This window comes from Struthio camelus, chromosome 1, assembly GCF_040807025.1.
Source record: "Struthio camelus isolate bStrCam1 chromosome 1, bStrCam1.hap1, whole genome shotgun sequence".
NCBI lineage: Eukaryota > Metazoa > Chordata > Aves > Struthioniformes > Struthionidae > Struthio > Struthio camelus.
This window is the reverse complement of record NC_090942.1, coordinates 198,238,918-198,257,466: the sequence shown is the minus strand read 5'-3', so window position 1 is coordinate 198,257,466 and position 18,549 is coordinate 198,238,918. Positions and strand designations below refer to the sequence as shown.

Here is an 18,549-nt window from a genome sequence, read left to right as displayed (position 1 = left end):
ATTGGACTGCAGCCATTTTCCCACACATGCTACAGTGTTTTGTCATCCATATTGGGCCATAATAGTGAGTCTTTTTTTTTTTTCCCCAGTCAACAGCCAATGCTTCTACTTCTAGCACAGAGCAACTAGTATATTAAAACCCTTGCAACGAGAGTAGTTTTTCTGTACAATTTATAATAGAATTGTTTCATTCCTAATCATACAACGTTCTGGGGTCTTATACAGAACTTTCATGCTTGTCTGCTATAACTAATATCACCTTGTCGTTGCCAACTAGAGCTTCACAAACCTTTGAAAATTAAAGCACGTCGCACCAACCACAAGCCACTGAACTGAACTGAGCATGAAACTATGAGCAGCGCAAACCTTATTTGAGAAACTTTCTAACAAGAAATAACAGGATTGCTTACCATATCTCGTGCAGCTTTTGTACTCATTTCAATGAAGGATACAAATACATGACAAAAGATGTATCACAATATGAGTTTACAGTTAATTTTAATGAATTTTAAAGCAAGCCCCTAATAATCTGCTAACATAAAATACACTTCGGAAAGAATCATGGGGCTTTCTCTTTATTAAGAAGGGTGCAACGAAATTCTATCCTTAATTAAAATAGAAGCAATTTTATTAACTGCAGTAGACTTAAACCTGACTTACCTCAGTGTAAGTGTGGGTAGAATTTAGCCTCAGGGTGTTTATATGCTGTAGTTCCAGTTAGTTTAGATCTATTTGGGTGGGAACTCCTTTCCCCTTTCCAGAATAAATATTCTTGCCTACCCTTTTTCACCTCACATGAGGCCAAAGCAGACTTTTTTTCCTAAGATATTTTTCAGAAAGGTTACAAACAAATCTTATCCTCGACAGGAGATGACCTTATCAAACAAAACCACCCTCTGAAGTGATGGACACCAGCAGTTTTAAAGTTTGTTTACAAGTTTTCTAAACAAGCCACCTCAAACAGATAAGCTTATTTACATCTTAAAAATAAACTCTAAGTAAAAACTATTTTATAAAGGAGATAATGATGTCGGTTTTCAAAGCTGAAAAGCCCTTCCAAACAGTACTTGCTTTATTAAACAGTACTGTTGTATTAAACATCACTGCTACAGTATAGAAACTTACTGTCTACAAATATCCTTAGGCTTCACTGTACCTTTGAACCAAAATCACTGTCTTCTGTACTTCATTTTCCGGTTTCTTGCAATCTGAGGCTCAGATGCTGACAGATGGCTTCTCTGTCACTGAGTGCAGCTTCCGCCTCGTTATCTGTGCCAGCTAATACTTCCACGATGCTTGGCTGTTGTCTGTGGAGCTGTGCTCTACATCATTTCTAGTCTGATCAATGCTCTGCTTGGTTTTAGGTTGGTTTCTAGTCCCGCCTCCTGCTCCTGAAGAAACGAAAACTCACAGCTGGATTTTCTATAAATCATCCCTTTTAACAGTGGCTGAGCAAGTATGTCAAATACTACAGCTAAGACCTGGTGCTCTATTTGAAACTTCAAAAACAATTCCTCATCTTAATGATGCACGCGTGAGAGTTAATCATGTACTAAAATCACTAATACTGAAAAATAGTGGCCAGATAATTGTGACCTTCAGGGCTTAGAAGCTGATTAATGTCACACAAAACTCTTCTCTGTTCCAGAGGGAGAATATGGTAAAACATACTGCCTCAGTGAATTGTTTTATATAATGTTTTGCTTTGAACAGGGGCTTGCCATTTTTACAAAGATAAGTTTACATTTACAGTATAGAGCTTTTTGACAGACTAACCCAGAGCGCATACTGTTCGGGCTAGCAGCCCTCAGCTAGAAAGAGCCTTTACTATCAAATCAGGTCTTTTGAAGTGTAGGCAGGAAATACTTTTATTTTCCGCACAGCAATACAGCATTGAACTCATTATCATGTTTAAGAAAGAGTAAATGCAAGGTGGTACCATAAAAATAGCAGTATGAACTTTGTTCCCACGAACAGAGCAAAACAGAGCTGAGCTTCTGTGAACTGTACAATGTCTTAATCTTCCACCCTCCAGAGCGTCTCAAGAAACTGCGCTGCAGAAGTTACGAATTACCAGGCAGACCTGGATACAGTCTGAATGAGCTGTTAAGTCCAGGGGTTCTCAGATTTTTCTCCAGCAAGAGCCACATCCTGCAGAAAGTGTGTCTGAAGGGCTCTCTGCCCTCCCACTGATGATTAAAACAGTTGCTTTTCTCATTAACAACTGATCGTGTTCCCGAGGCAAACGCAATCCCCTGACCGCTGTCTATGGCTAGTTCAACTGATGATCGTTGAAAAACAAAAGAGCTGCCATCACACACTTGATCAAGGATGCATTTAGGGTCATGTCTGATTGTGGCTTAGGGAAGAGTACAAGACTGGCACATGCCACAGGTGGCTTTTCCCCAGGTGCGTCCCTCGACTTCCAGTAATCAGGGATTTTGGGGCTTCCTGAGCCAGATGATGGAGCAGGACTTCAATGCTTAGTACCAACCTGCTATGAATGACCAGGTCCCTTTATGAGCTTAGTTATACATTGGCACTCAATTACACTGAATCACAATGAGTTCCAAAAATGTACTGGAAAAATCTGAAAAATAAGTACTTCTGCCTGTTTACACTTACTGTCAAAACATTTCATTACATGCCCCATAGTTCTTGCAGGTTCAGTTTTTCCACATGAAAGATGATTTCACAGATGATAGATATTTTTCACGTATCCCGTTTAATCCTTTAGTGTCTCTGCTGATCAGCCTTGTTGCCTTTGTCCGTATGTACTACTGCTCCCAGTAGGAGATACAGTCAGTCCTTTAGTTCATATGGCAGAAGCTGATATTATACCCTCCACGTTCAAACCTTGCTCCCAGTCTGTGATGGGAGTTTTGTGGAAACGTGAAAATGTTTTCTGTTTCCTTGATTACAGTTTTGCAGACGGTAGCTGAGGATAGTTGGCTGAAATCCTGTGATCTGACAGCTCTCCACAACCACCATTACGTGGTCTGCACACAAGAATTTGAGGACAACTAAGCCAGACAAATTTCCAAATTGTTACTAGCCAGGAAGAAAACAGTATAGATTAAGTAGCCAGGAATGCTCTTAACTGGGGGCAGTGCAACTCTGATGCAGCTACTGCTCTCTCAACCAGCAGCCATGAGACACAGGCCCTGGGCTCCTGGCCAAGCAGCTGTGACTCAGATTTGAAGTGCTGCAACGACAGTGCTCTCCTGTGGATGTACTAGCTGATCAATGCCAGCAGCTTGATGATGGGAGTGAAATGAGCAGGGCAGAAGCACTATCCCTGCGCCTGATCCAAATATGTAATGGCAAATATAATTAATCTGCTTTCCAGGTGCTGTTGTACATTCAATACTTACTTATCAGCTGTCAAAACACACATGACTGATTAAAATTACTTGTTTGACCTTTAAAATGTACTTGAAAATCCATAAATGAGGCCAATCAGTAGCACATACCCATTTGAATAATAACAGAATTTTGAATCTCTCTAGCAAAGGTTGCAAGAGACAATTAAAGGCTCAATACCACCGTGTGACGTGCATTATATACACCCAGGATGGAGGATCTTCCAAGGACCTTTACTGAGTATTTTGTCTACTGGCTGAAGTAATATTTATGGCACACAGGACAGGATTTGTTCTTTCTCTGCCCTGAGACTTCTGACCATCTCCTGAATAACAAGGAAAAAACACGCTGCAAGTGAAAAGAAATATATTCACTCTCCTCTACATCTTCCTCACTATGCTTTGGTTTCAGACAGTGCACTGAATTCCTTCGAGATGAAACTAAGTGGGAAGACCTGCTCCTGCTGCTAACAAACACTCAGTTCACAGGATCAAACTTGAATAGTTTGTGAGATCTGCTAAGACAGGTTTCTACATCAGACTTCAATATAAAAATCAGAGACTTCTTCCCAAACTGTGACTCTGAAGGTCAGGTGCAAGGGGTTATATGTTACTAATTACTCTCTCCATATAAATTAACATGTATATATATCTTATAAATTACCATTTATAAAGAGTAGGTACCTTATAAGCAGTCATGTAAAGTGAAGGATTCGGAGATGTACAGATTTATTCTTTTGGTAATGATGTGAGCCGCAGCCAAGAAAGATCTATGGATGAAGAGAATATTGTGCCCCACAGATCTTCATTTGGGCCTTTGAACCCACTAAATGTCTCTGCTGATACTTAGGGAATCACCAGAAGAAATGTGAACATACATTTTGGTGTGGCTAAAGTTCTGTCAAAGAAAGACCTTGTACCTTAATGTAAGAAGCTCCTTTTTAAGGAGCTAGGACTCTAGCCAGGGACCTTCAGTGCTCACAGAGTCGGTGATGGAAGTACAGTCGAGCTCCACGGGCTCTAGTGAAAGTTTGCCCTGCCTGGCCCTTAAGAAAGCTAAATCATAGGACTACAGGATAATGCAGGTCCAAAAGAACCTCGGGTGGTCTCTAGTCCAACCTCTTTGCTCTTCTGGCCATTCTGAAACACCAAACTCACAAATAGTTACAGCTGCACTGGGGAGAAGGAGGAGGGGAGGAATGAATTATTTGCCATTTTCGCCCCAATGAGCTGTAGAAAGAAAAGTTCTCCCTTTTCAGTGTATCTAGGATGGCTGTGTCTACTTGTCCCAGGATTATGTTTTGGAACTGAATAAATTTAACACTGTGAACCTTCTACCATGAGGCTGTTAAGGGAAGGGCTTTAATAGATTAAAGGTACTCCATAAAATCAACTTTCATACTGTACAATGTATTTGCTTATAATGTGGCAAAGAGAACTAACAGAAGTCTTACATTTTGCACCTCAAAACTAGAGCATATTATTTATTCGTATTGTCAGAATTTGCTTTTGCAAGACAGCAGGTAGGAGCCACTAGTTAAATTTAGAAATACCTTGAGCCTCTTGAGAAGAAAAAAAGAGGTGTAAGCACACCGTGTGGGAAAGATCAGCAAGTCTTGTCTCCAAGTAAGGCATTCATTCGTGTTGTACCATCCTCACCATTAACTCATCCTGGTCCAGACCGACACTTTCTCCCTAAATCTATTCTTGGGAGACTGTTCTGGTACATTACTCCTCTGATGATCAGGAACTTAATTTTCAGTTCAAGGTTGTTCTGTGCCAGGTTACACACATCATTCTTTGGCCAACACTGTCCTGCAGTTCAAAGAGTTTTTTTCTCCTCACCAGTACTTATCCTCTAATTATAGGTAATGAGAGCAGCCCTGTTCCTCTTGCACTTTGTTCTGCCTGCTGACAGGAGACTAAAACATGGCTCACTGTTTCAGTCATTTTGGTCAAATAAGCTATTTCCCCTCTGATTGTAACAACCTTTCTGAATCCACAGACGACAGCTAAATTCAGACTAGAAAATGGGGAAGTAGAATTGAACACAATATTGCAGATGGGGCCACACTGCGCCACTTACTTTGCTCCCCTGTGAGAATACATTGCCTGATAGAGCCAAGGGTTGCACTGCCTTGCTAGGCCACATTTTGTGAGTGACTTGTAATTATTTTCTAATCTGCAAATACATTCAAGCCTTTGTTCTCCTCTGTCGCTCCCAACTGCCAACCTCCCAGATTACACTAGATATTTCCTGCTGCTGTCCTTTAATCATGCGCTCATGCAACTGATAACTGCGGCGTTACTGCAAATTGAGCTGCTCAGAGAAGGAAAGCACACAGAGCCAGTGCCCCATTCTGCACTCAGGCTTCTGCCCCACCGTTTGCCAATTACCTTTGATCCCTTTTTACTTTAGTTTAGGCTTTGCACATCCCAGTCTAGCCCGAAGTCTCTGGAAGACTCCAGAGGAAGGGAGAAAACTTTCATTGCATGCCACCAGGACAGTGCCAACCCCATCTGGAAGGTGCTGCTTTCAGTGCTGGAGGCCACTGACTGAGAGTGCTCTCTCCCTTCTACACCAGGTTTAACGCTGGTGTCAGGAAACGTCATCTCCTAGCTGTGGCTGTTGTAATATGCTTCAGAATTAGAACTGTTCTCTGAAACCCTGGACCCAGGAATATATATGCATATATAGACAGCATTAACAATAATCAGTTTTGCTTTGCTGGAGTTCAGTAAAATAAAAAATCAAAGGTCGTGTGAGTCTGAGTTTCCCCTATAAATGTTTTCACTTTTCCTAAAGATTATGAAATTTTGAAAAGTTACAGAGATGAGGAAGTGTAATGTGGTGGGTAACACGGATATGATTCATCCTGTCACATTTAGCAAAAAAGGAAGGGAACAAGGGGAAAGGAAAAATAATATCCTTGCATTTGCAACTCTGCACCACAATGGATATTTCTAGGCAAAACCAAAACAAGAAAGTAGTTTGAAAAATATCTATCTAAAGCAGGAAATTATAATGATAATTTGTTGGGTTTGAATTATTTTCCTGGGCAGTTTTCATGCACTACATGCCCTATCTAACACTGTCATTTTCTCAAAGGGATCTTGACGCATTTGCCATTCATTTGCTATTGCAGTGGTTATGTAAAGTAGTACAGCTGTACTATCACTATTAGATGAGCAAGCCATACACTTTTGCATTTTCATATAAAATACCTTCATTTTAAGGTTTAAAATATTTATTACCTAACTTATTTCTCAGAAAACCTCTCTCACTTATATTCAGTACTCATTTAGCTTTTTAGAGCCTTTCTGCTGGTGGAAAAAGTCTGTAGCTTACATGGCATATCTCTGTGTCACATGTGTTCCCTTTAATAGCCAATATAAATATTTTTCAACTCTAAACTCTACAGCTTGAGTCTCACTTATGTAAGTCAAGCTGCTTCTCTCTGCTTTACTCATCACACTACAAGACAATCGCTAACCTATTTGCCTTGTTGCAAGCTCAGGAGCTTCTTGAGCTGAGCTGAAAGCAGCTTGGTACGGTTTGACTGAATTGGGTGATAAATCGTATCCCGTTCCCCAACTGGTTGTTTAAAATGTTCTTCAGCAAGCTCCATTTCCTGCCACTTCTCCTTTCCCGGGCACCAGCTCTGCTCCCTGAGGCTTTGACCTGCGAGATCTTGTTTGTACCAGGTTCAGACCCCTTGGTCGCTGTTATGTCCCTCTCCTCCCTGCACCCTTCTGGCCTATGTGGCAGCACCTTCCTGCTAGCCTAACATTGTGGAACGAAGGGTCTGCGAGTATACTCTAGAGGCCTTAAAATGTCACTTTCTGTATCTAAATGACATAAGCTTAGTTTAATGTGAAGTTCAGTCAGTACACGGTAGAGGTACAATACTTCATCAGTTCATTCAGATGCTTCAAAGAGCTCAGAAATAAAAATTCTTAGATTTGCTGCATGAGTCAATTTTTTTTTAAAGTTAATATTAAAATGTGAATCACTGGTTTGCTTAAGGGGAGGAAAAAAAAATCTTGTTTTCAGCAAAAAGTTAATTGGGTGTCCTGAAAATCAGTAATTAAAAACACCACTAACAGACAATAATCATGTGGAGTGCTAATTTCCTTCTGTACATAAAAGGCTTAAAAAGGACACAGTAACAGAGGAAAGTTCAGCATCAGCATTTGTCTCAAGACCCAATGCACTCAGGGGCTGGCTTAGTATACCCCCTGCTGAGAGAAAAAGAGCTAGAAAGGGGTTTTTTTTTTGCTGTTGCGCTGAAGAAAAGCTGGATTTCTGAAGCCACATGCACGTACAGTTTTTAAAATGACCTTAGTCACAAGTAAACTACTACCTAAAATGTCATCCTGAGGGACATCATCACCATCACTGTCTTCCACAAAGCATACGTCAGGTAGAAGTGCCGCCGCCTCCATGGGCAGAAAACAGCTGCTGTTTAGAGCGTGCCGCAGTACTATGCAGCAATAAAAGACTGGAAGAGAAGAATATGGTTTCCAAATTAAACAGTAGAAGTAATTTCTGCCGACAGGATGTAATTACTCCTCTTGTAAAAGAATGGTGGAACACTTAATGGCTTCAAGCACTAATACCTAGGGAAACGGAGTGTTCCCTAAATACCTAGCCAAGTGCTAGGTTGACCTGCGGAATAGTACATCTTCAAGAAGACATCCTGTACTACCTAAAACTTTAAAGGCTGGATTCCAAATACTGCTCTAGTTTGACTGCTTAGTTTCTGAAATCAGGTACGATTGTTGCCCAGGGTGAAATTTCTTCAGTATCTCACCAGAGCTGTAGTTAACATCCTGATTGTGTGGTAGCCCTAAGCATAGATTTTCCACCATCATATCTCAATGCCAGGTGTTTGACTATTTCCATTAATTTATCTGACAAGACTACTATATTCCCAAACATTCTGTTTATGAACACACAGAATCTGAAACTACATAAAAGTATATCAAGGTAAATGCAGTACAATATACGGCATCTTAAACATTTACATGCTTCTGATACTAATTTTCTTACGGTCTGACCAAAATATATTTCCAGAACAGAAATAAAGAGCCTCTAAATGTAGAAATGTTTTAATTAGGGCTAGAATGCTTTTAGCATCTGAAAGCCTCTTTGTAGAAAAGGCATTGAGTGAAGAATGCCAGGCCTTGATTACCCTATGGCAATGCTAATTGTTATAGTTATATGGAAAAATTCATAACCATACTTAAGAGAACAGATAAACAAAACTCTCCACAAAACAACTATCCTGCTACAAGTTCCTTACTACTTATAATAGTGCAGTCTTGACCTTTGGAGAAAACAAGTGTCCAAGCATCTCTGCTTCCACTTTTCCCAAAAAGATAAAGTTTTCACAATACCAATAAGCCATAAGACCTAAGACCTCTAGCCTTCTCCTGCAACGAAAACAACTCTGAACAAGGCTATTGGCTTACCTAATGTCTTGCAGCATATCATGCATTTTGCAGAGATTTTATGGTGAGTGCTCATTAACACAAAGGTGCTACTTACCAGGTGAAGATTATGTCTAAGCAACGGGAAAGACAAAGTCTTTCTGCACACTCCTAACTCAGTCTTCACAAATATCACCAGAAAAAATGCTTACATGATGACAGTTCATTTGAAGAACTGCTTTGCAACTTAATTATGCTGTAATCAACACATCTAAGGTTTATTTTGAACAAGCGGTCATAAGAATGGACATGAATTCTCAATGCTAGCAGTGCCAGGGAATAAATGATTCGCCTATACTCATGCCCACTGAAGAGAGAGCAAAGAAATTTGGTTTGTGATTATTTCATAACACAGTTTTTCTTTTTTGAAATATGTAGCAAGTAGTATTGAGCACAATTCAGTATGCTTGTGGTATGAAACATTGTCTCTCTGACCTTTCAGAAACTCAAAGAACTAATGTTTGCTGGTTTTGTAAGTTACATTATTGACAATTTTTTTTCTTTCATCACATGCATGAGTGCACACACATGCACAAAAAGCTTTACTAATCATATTTCTATCACCACAGTCCTCCAGATCTTTCAGTGTGCTTTACAGAGGGGAACAAGAAAAATTAAAGAAAAATAAAACCTGACAGTACATTAGGCAGCTCTGGGCAAAGCAAATGATGGATTCTCCCAAAGTTGTTTCTTCCAAAGTAAGATTTACTTTAAGAATCTCGATTACCTATATTAGTGCTATGAAAATACCCAGATATGTGAGGCTGTCATCTACAGCTGATGCAGCCAAGGCAAAGGATTTTAGAAATGAAGAGTCAGAATACAAGGGAACAGAGAGAAGGCATTTTTCTTAAGTCAGAAACAATGAGATTTGATTTCATTTACATAATTCTGCTAGCCTGTAAAATGGTCCAAACTTGGCCTATTTTCATGTACCAAGAGAATATGATGCCATAGGAGGCCTTGTCCTCCCCTAACTCTCTTGGAAAAGCAACAAAGAGTTCTTAGCACAAAAAGGTCACACTGTGGTTTTATGTTTTTTTTTTCAAACATCATTTTTAGGAAAAAGGACAGAAAAAAACCTCTGCAAGATATTCTGTACTCAAGTACAAAGCCAAATGGCTGAATGTTAGTTATTTTCAACCTTCCCAGGCATGGCATTCATGGTACTAACTCAGAAAAGTCATTATCGGTAATTCCGTCATTTAAAGTGTTTATAACACATTAGAAATAAGTGCTCTTAAAATGAGAAGTTAGATCCTAAACACTTCAGGGACACTTACAGACCAGCTTCCAAAACACGAACAGTTTCACTATGTTCAAAGATTTTTTTCAGATGTTGTAAGTAAAGCAAGGTAACCAACATCTGACTTGAAAAGGGGATCTTCAAAGGAAACTGAACTGCTACAAAAGTGGTACAGGTAATGAAGAAGACAATACACTTTCCTCTCATTCACATAAAGGAGTGCCTATTTTGTTGGATTAACCCAAAGTGCACCTCTGGTCCAGTTGCATCTTTTCTCTCTTCTTTACTACAGCCAAGCAAAAACAAGGAGGAGAAAAGGTACGATGTGTACAACTATTTTTCAGGCAAGTTTTTTTCCATCTTGAGTAACCTAAAGGATTTATCCCACACAATTCCACAGTCAAAGGAATATTCATATCAATTTTCTTCTTAACATATGGGAATGGCTTGTCCAAACTCTCATGAAGAGCCTATCTACGAACTTCATTTTTATTTGCTATATTTTAATGACTGCTGTTATATAGCAATATGAATGAGTAAACTAAAAACAGAAAGAAAATATAGGAATCAGGCTTTCTCTCAAACATTCCTTTTAGTTTTATAAGTAATGAAGTACAAAATATTCTGTAATGATATGGGGCAGTACCAGCAACAGGATATGTCTTGCATTGCCATTCCCAACAGGATTATCTGACAAGTGTCATATAAGAGGCACAATGCTCTTTGAGGCTATACTAACCAAATTATCAGATGAAATCAAAGGTCAGGACTTCTGTGAGCACACAAATTAGCCTGATTCACAATGGATTTCCAAGCAGTTTTGTCATAATCTCTCTCCCATGCAGATATTCTGGTATCTCGTGCTGTGTGAGGTTGCACTATAATAGCCTTTCTGTTACGAAGAGTGTTACAAGTTTTCCCTTCACTCAGATACTTGTCTTGACGCAAAATGCAAAGGAACTATTTTTGAAATCCTTGCACCTCTGTCAAATTTAGTTGAAGTCAGGCAATAGGCTCCAAAGTTACTGAGGGTGGGAAGTGGAGACAAAACATAAAAAGAAAGAGAGTCTTCATAAGCCCTATTTCCATAGGAAACCAGGCAAAACGTATACTGATTTTAAAAAAAAAAGTTTCCACAGATTTATTTATCGGCTAAAAATTCCTGCAACTCTAGCTGTTGCCCACTAGAGGCCGTGAAGCACTTACATCTCTTATAACCAAGATTTTTTCAGAACCAAATAAAAAGGAAATGAGAAATGGAAAATGCATTAAAACCTAAAGTGAGAAATGTTATCTTTGAGCATTGAAATCCTAAAACCGTGGTCTTAAAGCAACGCACTCCATCCTTGGCAGGCCAGCGCGAATAGCAGGACGCCCGCACAGTTGGCAGCCAGCTGCTCTCCATTGCAACAGGAAACTTGCAGGGTGCCTGGGACAAGGAGGAGGAGGAAGAGGAAGAGGAGTGCATAGTGAAGTTGGCTGGAGAGAAGCGACTCGTTCATGACAACACGACCATAAACAATGAGTAGTGGAACATAATGGGCCACTTTTTAAATTAATCATTCTTTTTGAGTACCACATAACTGCATTGGAGTCTGGTCAGCTGTAACAGTCCACAGAAATGATGCCAAGGGTGAGCAGGATTTCATGAACAGAGTTATGCGGAGAACGAAAGCAGCAAACACATATACACAAGGAGCTGAGCCCAGAGGGGCAAGTCGGAGAATGGACCAGGGCCTGCTGGCCAAGGAGGCAAACTAGGATGTGGGCTGGACACAGGGGCAAGCTAGAGGATACACATGTGACAGACAAACAATTTACCCAGATATTACCCAAGGGCACAGCATAAGCCACCGCAGAAATTAAAGCAAGTGGAGAATAGGCTCCATATGATATAAGCATTCCTCTTGATTAAAAAAGGCAGTAAATACAAATGATAGGAACATAAACTGCAAAAAAAATTCTTCTCTTCCAACCTCCACCTTGCCCCAAGTTAGCTAATAAAACAGACTGCTCTCAGGCCCAGGTAATTTGAACAAGTTCTTGTGTTTGCACTAAATTATTTGTATGCATAGTACAGGCTCTTCTTTTTTTCTCAGTAAGCCAAAATAAAATATACTGGCAAAAACTCAATTCCCTTGGTTTTAACTGAGTTCAAACTGGGGTTCACTGGGTTATTCAGAGATCATATCTTTTTACACCTCTGAGTGACTAACATAGAAAAAGTAGCACAAATGTGGAGATTAGACTTGTCCAGAGCAGCAGCAGGACAGCTACGTTGTTGTAGGAGAACATGATAAAGTGACTTCCACAAAAGGTGGAGCAACATGGCACCCACAAAGCTTAGAGTTGAAAATCGGAGTTAAATGTCTTCTTGGAAACTTGATTTGTTACAGGTTATCTAGAAACCTACAAAATGTCGATCAGATTATTCCTCGCAGTTTTTGATTGTCCTGCTTTTGCAATTTTGCGTTTCATCTGCTATTGCGCTGTTCATATACCTAGCTTAATCATGTCCTGGTTAAGTTCCTTAATCTTCAGCTGCCTTGATTAATTAAATACTTACGCGTCTTCTGCGAACTCTGTCATGTTTCCCTCAGTTTTGCCATAGGTCATTAAATTGCGTTACTAAGCCGCACTATTTCTAAAATGAAATTTCAGGGCAGCCCACTAATAACCAATGACCTTAGGGAAAATGTATATTTATTCCTCTTCTTTGTAATGGCCTCAGGTACCTGGTAACCTTGTGGTCATATATTCTATTAAGATTTCAGGGCTGTGGGTTTAAGTCCCTGCTGGTTTGTGGGAAGAGACCTCAAAGCAGTAAGGTGCTACGCAGAAAGTGAGCAACGCTTTGACGGCTGTGTTTTGCAAACGACCAGCAATTTGTGCCCAAATACACAACGTGGGTGGTTCTGGGCTGTAAAGATTTCTGCTCCTGCATCCTACTTTTGCAAGGATCCTTGACTAGAGCTGTTGGTAAGTACTGCAGTCCAGGAGAGAGGGTGTTTCAGAGAGATCCAGGCTGCTAGCATTTGCTGGCTGCTGGTGGAGGCCGGTGGCCTGCGCACGTGGGCTGCTGGCGACCCCGTGGATGGCGTACAGCTCACTCTAGCCTTGGCATCACAACCTGGGCACCAGGTTGGCCCTGCGACTACTGCTCCGGAGCCGAGGCGGCCCTAGCCGACACAGGGTGCAAACAGTACCTTCAGGTCTTTCTGCAAGTGCTCCTTTGCCAAAAAAGGCTAAAGAAGTATGAGACAAATGTGAAGACAGGCATTTATGAGGCATTTGTGAAGACAGGTTTTTCCTTGCCAGGACTATTAATTTGCTAGCACAGGAAAAGTGTGGGAAGCGCTGTGAGGCTCTTCTCCATTAAAAAGGTGGCACGGGGGATGTTTGCAGATTTAGGGGTGCCTCCTCACCCCATGCTACCAACCCGAGCCTGGCTGAACATCGTGCAGCTCCTCGGGGCGACACTCGAGGGGAAGCTGGGACATTATCTCTTATTGACTTCTAACATATTCCAATTCCTTCAGGGCCCTGAGAACAACCACAGGTGTTCACATACTCTTAAATCCAATTAGGCCTCTTTTAAAGGAAGTTTTTTTTCTGTTGTCACAGAAGTTACACTTAATAGGTTTGCAGTTATTAGGCAGTTAGAAAAGTTATTTGCACTTAGCGACTTGCTGCGAGTAGCAAGAGACAAGCACTGAAGTCCTTGTGAATCCCGCAGCTGCCGTGACTTTTCCATATGAGGAAGGAGCAGTTGCCTAAGGCATTTTTGAAACATGCAAGAACACAGAAACAGTTTATTAATGCTGGAAGTGAATTTGCAATTATTGAGAGCAGATGGTCAGTTTGCACAGGGAATGAACCTTCAACTATCTAGACTTGCAGGACTACTACAAACAATGAAATAGTGCCAAATTCACAAAAAGATATCCTGCACGTGCAGTCAGAGGTTGGCTCACATTTGGATCCTAGATACAGTGGCTTAAATCCAGATAAAGCTATCAATATTAAATTGAGTAGGAGTTCCAGCCCCTTCTTTTTACTTACATAAATTACTCTCACAGCAGTCAAAGCTAATCTTAAATAATAAGGACCTTAATAAAATAATTATATAAGCATCATTAATAAAGCTAAGAATCAAGCTAATCCTCCCTTTTACCGCCCTACTCTATTGTATCAGAGGTGTAAGTGATAGCAGCATGAACAAGAATGGAAACATAGAGCTGAAGTTTTATGAATAAATATTTCATCACTCCTCTAGTCAGTTAACAAAAAATAATCACATACACATTGCAGTAACAACCTTAGCTGTGATGCGCTCTGGAGCTTTTGAATTCTTTCAATACATACACTGCTTGTAAAGATTTCATAAAATAGTTTAGCAGAGATATATATCTTTAAAGTAGTCTTCAGTGCGGGTCACAGACAAATTAGAATTATTATTACTATGGACATGTAATAGTGTGTACATGTAAAGAAAAGGACTTCCTTAACACTAGAAGAGAGCCTACTGCTCTTTGTCGGCCCCATCAAATAAGAGTGTAATTATGGGGGGGCTGGGGGAGGGAGGAGGGAGGTTTCAGCCAAAGAGGTCAGTTGTGTAACCCTTCCTGTAAGTGTCCAGGGAGTGAATCCCAAGGGCAGATCAGCCCCTGAGAATGCCCTGTAGTCCTCTTCCCAAAATCCATTCTTGGGACATGAAGTTTCAGCATTTAAAGTTTCAGCATTCCAGCTAAGTATATCTGGACTGCAGAAGGTGCATCATTATGAAGGTTAATTTGCCCTGCAATTTATAGGGCTTTGCAAATGGTGAAACCATACTTGAACTTTGTGTGGCAGCCAAACGGCAGCTACTGCAGAGAGTCTAGTGCTCAACTGCAGAGAGTCTAGCGCTCAGCTTATTTGTCCATGCTTTTGAGTATGGAGGGAACTACACACTGGATTGCAATAGAGCTCTGAAGACCAGCCAAAAGGTTGCAACAACATGAATGACAGAGACAAGGTCTTATGTATGATGGGAAAGGGACGGCAATTCTGTTTTCGGGAGGGGAAGGGATGTTGGTTTGGTAGCACTAGCGATCAGTGCAACTTGGTGACCTCTAGCAATAACAGTAACTTAAGTCAGATCCAGCCATTCCAGATCAGCTGCTGATAAAGCACTTACAGATTTTGCCTAATCTTGGAGACCCTGTCTTTGCTTGTCAGTGTTGGTCCTGTATGGTGCTGACTACACTCTTCGGGCTTCATCACAAATAAACTAGCCACCCCGTGGGTGGAAGTTCAGTCATGAGGACGTTGAATTTGCATTGTAAAAATCTTCAGATTTACCTGAGTATAAGCACTGCATTCTGTTCTCATCTTGAAAGCTTAGGATTTTTATTTGTGATATTACGCATTTTGTTCCTGTTAATGATATCTACCGCAGATATTTACACAATACCAATTAACGCATCAGCTGTGCATTTTAACATATTCAGCCCTGCCATAGCTCACTCAGGAACACAAGTGTTTTTTCTTTCCTTTTCACAACAAGGAACTCAGGTACAAACAGAAAAGGAGCTTGACAACCACACATGGTCAAACAGGGAGTACAGGAGGATCTCTGTGAGTGCTGGCTCCCAGTTCCTCTTGTATACATCCCTGTTCTTAACCCTGTGCTTCTGTGAATGTATCGCCTACTCCTCCACCCATAAGAGCTCTCTTTAGTGTGTATCCTCCATGGAGGGGAGTCATCTTAAAACAGTCTGAGGACCACTTTTCTTTCAGAAATCAGTAAAGTTCCTGCATTGATACTTTTTATTTTAATGGAAAAAGCTTCTTTCCCTTACTGCCCCTTCAAGAAAACTCACATAACTAAACCTGCATGAACTTTCACTTGCAAACAGGCTAGATTTACATTTTCAGGGATACGCTTATGGCAAAAAGCTTAGTTTTATATTGTGCAATCAACTTCATTCTTCTCTTGTGCCACAAATCAGCATAGCAGGCCAGTTTGTTTCCAGATCACTATATAATTCAGCAATTTCATGGTCTGGCTTTGCAGCACAATGTGCAAAAATACACTGACGCAAGTGAAAAGCTTTCATAGCCAGAAGACTGTTCCAATACCTGCAAGCAGGAAAAGTTGGAAGTGTTGTGTACGTTTTCTGAATCCTTTCCTTTACCTTTGAGTTTTTAACACTCAACCTAGAAATCACATGATACTTCCAGAGTCCTACAGTGCCAGCTACAACATTGTTAAGACATTGGTATTTTGCTCAAAACCTCAGAACTGCTTTAACGTTTTCCAAATGCTTAAGAAAGTAAAACTGATACAACAGCACTTGGGATGATCAGATCTGATCCATTCTGACAAAATTGTCATTTATGTATGTGTCTACTTAACATGTTGAAACTTAGTATAACAAAATGGTTGATTATAAAAGAATTTTCTAGCAATATCTTAATAATACTAGTTATTCTTGGAAATATTTTATATTTCCCTTAAATGTATGCAATCCCCCAATGATTTCAACAGTCTATTGCTATTGCAGATGCCAAGACAATTCCATGTAGCATTGTACAGAGACTTCCCGACTTTCTAAAAATCTATGGGCCCAATTCTGCAGATGGCTTTGCCCATAAAAAATTACACTGAAATTCTGTTTCTTCAGCCAATGCTCATCCCAGTGTAGGTTGATTAAATATGTGGCAGCAACTTCACAGAAAAATCTAAGAATGCTGCATGAAAAGCCTGCACTATAAGCAGTCCGCCTGTTCATGACTAAGCACTAACTATTCAGGCCATACACATAAAATGTAACATAAATGTAAAACTCAAATTTGCAGAGCATGAATATACCAAACAGCTTAGCTTGTACCCCTCTGAGTCCACCAAGCTATTATGAACCACTTTACTTTTCTAGAAGGTTGTAAAAAAAGTTTTACTATAACTGCACTGAGACCATGGCAAACCTGAGGAATCACTGTAGGTAAAATGGGAAGGTAAAATGTGATAATGAAACAGTTGCCTGAATAGAGCATTTGCACATGTACCTTGATAGGTTCACCATTTTTTAATTTTTTTAGGCTGTCCTCATTAGAGTTTAGGTAGCACTTTTTTTGTAAGGTGCTCTGTCACTAATAGTCTTGTTGAATGAGAACACAAAGCAATAACAACAGTAGTAATCATATTGGGGTTTTGGCACCTGATGTGATAATCGTGAGGTTCCTGTTGAGAATGGCCACTTGAAAACTGTCACTGTGATCACACAGCACTTGGACCTCTGTCCATCAACAAAGAAAGATTTGGAGCAGACACCACCTTATGTACTCAAAGATCTCTGATTTCCAGACACATTTCTAATTTTGTATAAACCTTTTTTTTTTTTTTTCCTTTCTAAATCTTCCTTAAGGGCTGGGATTTGGAAAAAAAAGCAGAAAATCCCAACGGATTGAAAACAACAGATGTTGTCTGTTTTAAGCTTCCTTTATTCCAAATTGCTGAATTTAGTGCTTTTAAGATTTGTCTTCCCCTCTTTTCAGAGGCCTGCAATTTGCCATTTAAATGGATTTTCAAGAGGCTGCCTCTGACTGGAATGCAGGTGAAAAGAGATGTTCAACTGAAAATGTAGCATTTTTCAGGGAAGTTACTAGAAGCACATTAGAAGGACCAGTATCAGAGCAGTATCACTATACATCCATACTTGAGCAATAAACCTGATGCATTAATACCCCAGCAAATGGATGTGATAAGCTAGTCACTTCCCACCCAAATGCTCTTGTGCTTCCTGCTCTTCTGTTTCAGCATCGCTGAATTGTCAAGTTCAAAATATGCATCCTGCCTAGTGACTACTGCAATAGGATTTTCACTCTTCCCTCAGAACCAAAATTGTTTTTTGTTGTTTTTTGTTTTTCTCTTAATCTGTAACTTTCCCATACCTTCTCACCTGCCCTCTGTTATCATAGCTAGTGCTGCAGAGCCTCTGCTCGCAGAGGTAGAATGGCTGCCTTCTCTAGGTGACCTACTGCAAGGACGGGGACATAGACATGCACATAGTAGAGTGAGTCCAGCAAAGGGCTAGTAGAGTGAGTCCAGCAAAGGGCCACAGAGATGATGAAGGGTTTGGAGCACCTGTCATACAAGGAGAGGCTGAGAGGGCTCAGACTGTTCAACCCAGAGAAGAGAAGGCTGAGGGGGATCTTATCAATGTGTACAAATACCTGCTGGGGGGAGTAAAGATGAAGCCAGATTCTTCTCAGTCGTGCCCAGTGACAGGATAAGAGGCAATGGACACAAATTGAAATACAGGCAATTCCATTTTAAAATGAGACAAAACTTTTTTTCACAGTGCTCAAACACTGGAACAGGTTGTCCAGAGAAGGGGTGTGGAGTCTCCATCTTTGGAGATGTTCAAAGGCTATCTAGACAATGTCCTGAGCACCCTGCTCTAT

General features: G+C 40.4%; 1 protein-coding gene across 9 annotated transcripts in view; it reads right to left on the bottom strand.

Annotated features, from left to right (window-relative positions):
• The window catches only part of STARD13 (StAR related lipid transfer domain containing 13), a 328,326-nt gene that overhangs the window by 90,202 nt on the left and 219,575 nt on the right, over positions 1 to 18,549 (bottom strand). The window contains exon 1 of one of the 9 annotated variants that reach the window (XM_009686490.2): positions 7,727 to 7,855. The exons of the other annotated variants lie outside the window; for them this stretch is intronic. Within the exon in view, the coding sequence (XP_009684785.2) occupies positions 7,727 to 7,808 (82 nt within the window). The 5' untranslated portion in view covers positions 7,809 to 7,855. Of the gene's footprint in view, positions 1 to 7,726; positions 7,856 to 18,549 lie in introns of those variants that run through there. 9 annotated transcript variants of the gene reach the window in all.